The following is a 7,475-nucleotide window of genomic DNA, read 5'->3' on the forward strand; positions in this document are numbered from 1 at the left end:
TAGTACTCTATTCTCCTTTCTCTATCCTAGAGCCGTATAGTAGGAACTAGATCCTTTATACGTAATAAAACCTAAGGACTAAAATAGGACGCTTTAATATCGTATATTCTAAGAGTCGTAATAAAAAGTTCGATCTCTATATTCTCTACTTATTAATTTTATATTAAAAGATTTCGTATATTACTGATAGCGCCGAGAAGAGCTAATCCTAGTACCTAACGGTAAAATATAATTATCGTAAGGCCGTTTTACTATCTCGTTACTAATTAATTTTATAATAACGAGGGACCTAAGATATCTAAAAGAATCTAAGGTATAAACTATCTCTAGGTCTTAGATAAGATCGAAGATATACCTCGATATAATATCGGTAATTACTTCCCGAAGAGATAATTTATATTATAGTACTAACGTTATAACCTTTTATACGACTTCGTTAAATATAGGAGAGTACTAGTTTTTGTCTGCCTATTAGGAGAGCTTTAGGGTAGCTAGAGCTTTTAAAGGAAGGATTATATACTTATTAGTAGCGATAAATACTTTAATATTATTAAAAGTAACTCGATTAGCTAGCTCTAAGATTTCTAGCTTATTTTCTAAAAGAGATAAACTAGAGTTATAATCATAGATAGTAAGCGTCGATATCGGTTAATAATATTAAAGAATATACCTATCCTTATTATAATCTCGGAGATAGAGAAAAGATAGAATACGTTCTATAGTCTCTAGAGTGTCGTCTTTAATATTAATAGCTCGATCGATAGATTTCTAAGAATAAAGTAAGCGACTAAAGATATCCTCTATTTCTAAATAAAAAATACCTTAAAGCTATCGTATATCGCGCTATAGAAATAGCTTAACTAAGTATATATAATAGCTTTGTGAACTCTAAAAGTAATTCCTTAGTAAAGAATCTCTATATCAGAGAATCGGCCTCGTAGAAGTAGATCTTATAGGATATCCTTAAGTTTAGATATAATTACTATTATATCTACTAGTACTTAATCTCGTACGAGGAAGAGAGTTAAGATAGAAAACCGGATAAAATTAAATCTTCGCCCTAATATAAGTATTATAGGGAAAATTATATCTAACGCGTAGACTATCGAGTAATAAATATACGGAGGTCCTATTAATAAGATCCTATTCTTAGTATTCTAGTATAATAGAAAATATATTTAATTCTTAGTCGCTATAATTATAAAATAGGGATAATTAATAACGAAAGATTTTTGAAAGAATATATATAGTATAATTACTATCTTATTTAAGGTCTATAGTAGTAGGAGGATAGTTATAGACGTAGGTATACAAAAGATAAATAATAGTAAAAGTAGAGAGGTAGTAAAGAGTTTAAAATAAAGCTTCGCGGAGGGCCTTAGACTACTTCCTAAGTCTTATCTATCGATTCTTATTCTATCGTAGAATATTAATTAGTACCGATAGAGCTAGCTTATTATAGATATTATATATACTATAGGCGGTATAATATCTTAATCTACTCTCTACCTAGCTTATATAGCCTTCTTTTATATATTTAATAGTAGGGCTTAGTATTCTTATAGATTTTAACCGAAAAGGATATAAAAAGAATTAATAGTTAATCGATATAGTAAATAAGGGATTATAAAGAAGTAATTTATAGTAAAATAAGTAATCTACGGAAGTTAACCTCTTTTTAACCTTTCGGTAACTAGAGTTAGGTATTAGTTATAACTTCTAATATATCGTCTACTTATAGTTTCTTGTGTGATTATTATATAAATAAGGGGTATAGCCTATTAAATCTTCTAGCTAAGCGCTATATAAGCTACTCTATATATAATACTTAGACTAATAGAGACTTTTGACTATAATAAAGAAGAAGTAAGGACTTAAGTTTAGGTAATAGCGCTCTAGGTAAGAGCTCTAGGAGGTCTATATAGTCGCTACGTATTAAATTAGCGGTATACTTAAGAATTAGGTTATCTATAATAGACTTAAATTTAGGCGAGCTATACTATAATAACTTATTATATAAATAGTAGACCTACCCGAGTTTTCTAATTTCTATAGTCTTAAGAGATATAAGATAAATAATAATATAGCTATATAATATTTAAGATTATAATAAACCCTCTATTCGTATATATAGGGAATATACTCTATATAATCGTTATCTTTATACGAAATATCTAGAACTAAGTTACTATACCTATCCGAGATAGGAGATAAGTCTAAGATAATAGTATTCTAGGCCTTACTAATTCTTATAAATAGGAAGAGGCTAAATACGACCTCGCCGCTAGAAAAGCCGAATAGGATAAGATTACTAAACTTATTAATAAAATTAATATTCCTACGCTTATTTCTCGAGTATTAGCTCTTCGGGGTAGCCTTACTTACTCTATTTCGTAAGACCTTAGATATAATAGATTAACGCGAAGCTTAGTTATAGGAGAAATAAATTACTATATCGAGATATTATTCGATAATAGTATTAGTTAGCTAGCGCGTATTCGAAGATCTAACGCGACTTCGCCGCTAGTAGAGCTACGAGATTATATTCTACGTAGCGAGGTTTTAACCCTATATTTTCTTAGTAAAACTTAAGTCCTAGTTCCGAAAGTTTTCGACTTTAATTTTTATAAACCGAACCCTATTAGCGTTAGATATATCCTAATAGAGAAGCTACTAGGAAGTTCCTTACGCTAGTCTCTAGCTACTCCCGAGTAAAGGAAAAAGGTAGTAAGTTAACTTATAGATATTTATATTAAGCTAAAGGCTTATCCTTTCGCTATAATAGGCTCTATATACTATCTAGGCTCTTATAATCTTAGACTATTTACTCGAGAGTCCTTAACTAACTTTTATAATTCCTAGATAAAAGCGCTAGATCCTTTCTTCTCTATTAAACTATACTTTAGCGTATATATCCGATTAATTTTAGATCTTATCGTTCGATAGGAGTTATATATCGACTAGATAGTCGATACGTTTTTGATTTATTATTTTCTCTTAGATAAGGTCCCGGAAGCTTATTCTTAGAGACTTCTCGACGATAGGAAGTTCTACTTAAAGTATATAGATAAGAAGGGGGACTAAATACTTATTAACGAAGAATTTAATATTACTAGAATTATAGACTAGGAGTAGGTATATATAGATTTAAAGTTAGGAGTATTTAACTTACCGATTATCCTACTCCTTATTACTAATTTCTATACGGGTAAAATCTCTATTAGTAAAGATAAAACTTTTTTTATAGAGTACTTTAAAGTAAAAGGGTATCCGGATCTCGGAAAGATTATTAGGAATAGCCGGCTTATCTATAGATTTCGATTTTACTATGGTTACGACCTCGTAGATTAGAAGGGATTCCTTAGGCTCTTTACCGGACTTTTAGGAGCTATAGGTATTACTAGTAATTTCTATTAGGAGACTTAGAAGGTAGAAGTATTAGAATACTACAAAAATAATTATTAACTCTAATAAGTAATCGAAATATATAATTAAAATATACTAGTCTCGCTAAAAGATAACAAAAAAGGAACAAAATATTAGTTTAAGAATTAAGATAGCTATTTTTCTTTAGTACCTTACTCTATTTTAATTATATACTATATTCGTTTAGATAAGAAACCTACCGATTAGAATATTTCGACTTATATAGTTTTTAGGTAGTTACCGAGCTAAAAGTAATATATCGAGGAATATAACTAGGAGATAGTCGAGTAACCTATATATTAGTTTACTAGTAAGATACCCGAATAAGTCTTTAGCCTAGCAGAGGTTCTAATATTTCTTCTAGAGCGTAAGAAGTTATCCTATAATACTATTTCTACTATAGAGAGCTAGGTAGCGGAAGTAAAGTATTAAAAGGAGAGAAGGAAAGGAAGAAGTAGGAGATCGTTACTAAGTAAAATATAAAAAATATATAGAGAAGCTAGGAAAGTAAATAATCTTATTAGTTAAGATTACCGAGCGGTAGACGCTTATCGTAATTTTTTCGATTAGTATATAATAATCTATAATATCGGTACTAAGGCTTTATAGTCGAATTAATTATTTTATATTATTTATAGTATTATATAAAGTTAAGTCTAAGAGCTAGAATTAGGTAATTAATTTGTTACTATTAATATATATAGGATTATATATTACCTAAGGCTAGTATATATAGTAGAGAAGCGGGTATTAAGAATAATAATAAAAATAAATCCTAATTAATTTAGGTAGATACGGCCGGAAATACTATATACTTTATTATTATATATAATTAAATTACTAATCTAATAAGATTAAGTACCCTTTACGTTATATAAAGACGTTTCGAACTAACTATCTCTAGTTAACGGTATCGTCGTTTTAAGACTCGTAGCTACTATAAAGTCGGTCGACGTTTTAATATAGAGTAGTAAAAGTCGATAATTATTATCCGCCTAAGCTATTTATTCTAAAGAATATTCTTATATCGAAGGTCTTCGTAGATAATTCCTAAAGCTCTAATTTCCTTATTCGATTAGTAAATCCTCTATAGAAGCTTAGGCGTTAGCTCTATCGATACTATACTTTCCCCCTCTTAGGCTATCACGAGTATATAGCGAATCTCTCTAGTACTATAAAGGAAATAAATTTTTACTAGGTTGATTATACCTAAGAAAATAGGAATAGCGGACCCTTATATCTTACGCAAAATTCGGTATACCTCTGCTTCGCGAGAGACTTCTTACTATAGCCTAGTTATAGTACCTTTTCCGATAATAGTATAGCCGTATATAATATAAGTAAGTTTAAACGGCGCGCCGTATACCCCGTACCCTCCGAGGGGTTTATATCGGTTAATATTTTCGTCTAATTATACTTTAAGTAGATAGACTAAGTCTTCTAAAGTAATCGGATACTACTAATTATCCTTACTTCGACGATATAGTATTATATTTAGATAATAGTTATCTAGAAGACCGCTAGACTATAACCCGAGTAAATATTTCTAGGTATAGAATTATACGCTATAGTAGCGGGACTAGCTATCTAGACCTCTACTATCGATTATCTCTCTTTATCGGGCTACGCGTTAGATAGATAGAGATAACAGAACTTAACTAAAGATTCGTTTACGGTACGTTACCGGATTTAAGTCGGGGTCGGGTAATTATAACGAGTATAAGTAATATCTTATATCGGATAGGGTATAGCTAACTCGAGATTTAGAAGATACTTAATATAATAATAATTCTAGGGGCTCTAGCGGTAATAACGATAGTTTATAGGTCGAACTAGAATCTAGGCTTAGAAATTTAGGCGCGGTACTATCGGAGTTAAGAGGAAGTTAGTAGAATTTATCTTCGGGAATACGAGAGCGAGTATAATCGAAACTAGTCTTCTATAAAGGAATATCTAGTCGTATAGAATTCCTCTACTCCTAATCTCGTATAGGCGAGCGGAATACTATTAAATATAAAGATAGTATTCTTACGATAGAAGTATTTTTAAGGATAGCTTCTATTTCTATATCTACTTCGCTATTTAGATTATATAGAAAGTAGTAGAGCGTACTAGGTTTATTATATAGAATACGGAGGAGTACCCGAGCGATCCTATTAGTTATATAGAAGTACTCTAGCCCCTCCTAAATTATAATATAATACTCCTAGATAAGAGCGGAGTAGATAAGTCGCTCGGTATTATATCTTAGCTTAGCTACTTAGTTTATCGGTATTTTATTTAATCTAACTATATTCTTCTATAGGTCTATTAGTTATAGCCCTATACGAAGGGTAGCTAGAGAAAGCTTATAGGGTAGCTTATACTTAATAGATATAAGGAGAGTAGTAGTATAATCGTCGATATAGTAGATATAGAACTAATTAGGTCTTAGATAGTATATACTTAATAGTTAGCTTATATCTATTTCGGGAGCTTCGTTCTCGTTTAAGGAATTCGTATAGTTACTAAACTAGATTTTATCGCCGAGACCGAACTTATTATAAGTAGCTAGTAGTTTATATAGCTCGGTAATTATATTATAGATATATTCTTCTATAGCGAAGCGCTTATAGGCCTCGAGTTCTTACTCGCTACTTATCGGCTTCCGACTAAGTCGACAGCCTAATCCTTCTAGCTTAGGTAAAGATAAGAATAATTAAGGCGTCCTCCCGGGGATTAACTAGAGATAGTTATAGACGGATCTGAAAAGCTCCGACTATAGTACTAAGTAGTTAGTCTAGTATTCTAATCGTATTAGGTAATATTTTCCTATAGGAAGGGGGATTTTTCCGGTTATCGACCGAGATAGTATCTCGACTTTTAGCGGTTAGGATAGTAGTTTATAGTAATAGCGTAAGAATTCTATAAAAGTAGTTAGTCGGCTAAGCTCTTAAAGTTACTTCTGTCGGTCTTTAGCCTACTTCTACCGGTCTTTAGCCTACTTCCTCCGCTCTTCTTCCTACTAATATCGCTCTTTAGCCTCTTCGCGTCTCTTTTCCGCCTATAGAAAAAGAGTCTTATAATCTAGCGATTTCTTATTAGCTATCGATTTATTAAGGGTCCCTTAAGATAATCGCGACTAGTCTTAGTTAGGGGCTAATATTAGCTAATCACGATTTCCGGTAGAAGTATTTTCCCGAGAGATAACAAGATTTCTAGTAGCTAAATTTAGTACCTCGAAGGTATAATAATATTCCTATTATTAATAAAAAAAATCTATAGTACTTATAAAAATTAAATTTTCGTAGGTATTAAAGGGACTACTATAGAGATAATTATAATTTACTAGGTCGGTCGTCTTGTGCTTAGTTATAAAGATCGTATCTATCTCGCCTCGGATCGCTTAAGATAGATATATAGTAGCGATTATAAGGGTAAATAGAGTATATAGTTAAACTCGAATAATATTTAATCTATCTATTATCGAAAGTTAGTATAAAGTAGAAAGACGAATAATATATATTAAAAGAAACCTAGTAGGGAGTCCCTAACTTATTTACTTAGATATACTAGTAATATAGGATATTAAGTAGTCGCTATATTCACGAGGTAGTTATAAGCTACGTATTTAATATATATATCCGTAGAAAATCCTAGCTCTCTTAGCCCGCTAATATAGTTATAAGATAAGATATAGAATTTCGATTAATATAAACTATAATATCTAGACTAATATAGGAAATATTTCGTTACTATTTATAAGTCGAAGAGTATAAGCGGTTATACTAGTTTCGGGACGTACTATATCTACCTAATATATATAAGACTACTCCTGTATTAATAAGCGGGAAAGTGTAATATATATTCTGCTAGATTATCCTTTACTCCGAGATCTATACCGAGAGCTCCGGAGGAAGATCGGGAACGCGTTTAATAGTATAATAATCTTATTAGGAGGACCTAGAGAAAGGGGAACTACTTTACGTACTAAGACGGTAGAGGCTATCTTAGACTTCGCTAAAGCGTTATAGCGATTTCGAAGCCGCGCGCTATAAGGGTAGTAAGAT

The 7,475-nt window shown here is 31.2% G+C and overlaps 1 protein-coding gene across 1 annotated transcript, besides 2 other annotated features; it reads right to left on the bottom strand.

Annotated features, from left to right (window-relative positions):
• Positions 1–471: 471 nt before the first annotated feature.
• N7539_001268 (BTB/POZ protein) lies at positions 472–750 on the bottom strand (the record flags this gene model as incomplete). The annotated part of the gene is made up of 2 exons (XM_056930872.1): positions 472–610; positions 671–750. Coding segments are annotated over 2 exons (219 nt in total), but the record flags the coding sequence as incomplete, so codon positions are not given.
• Positions 751–3,328: 2,578 nt separating this feature from the next.
• Positions 3,329–3,331: a sequence feature (Short protein (N7539_001269, KAJ5492523.1) was converted to a misc_feature.).
• Positions 3,332–4,330: 999 nt separating this feature from the next.
• Positions 4,331–4,351: a sequence feature (Short protein (N7539_001269, KAJ5492523.1) was converted to a misc_feature.).
• The last annotated feature ends 3,124 nt before the right edge of the window (positions 4,352–7,475 follow it).

The sequence above is a fragment of the Penicillium diatomitis genome (assembly GCF_028827545.1).
Source record: "Penicillium diatomitis strain IBT 30728 chromosome Unknown utg000002l_segment0_segment0, whole genome shotgun sequence".
In the NCBI taxonomy this organism is placed as follows: domain Eukaryota; kingdom Fungi; phylum Ascomycota; class Eurotiomycetes; order Eurotiales; family Aspergillaceae; genus Penicillium; species Penicillium diatomitis.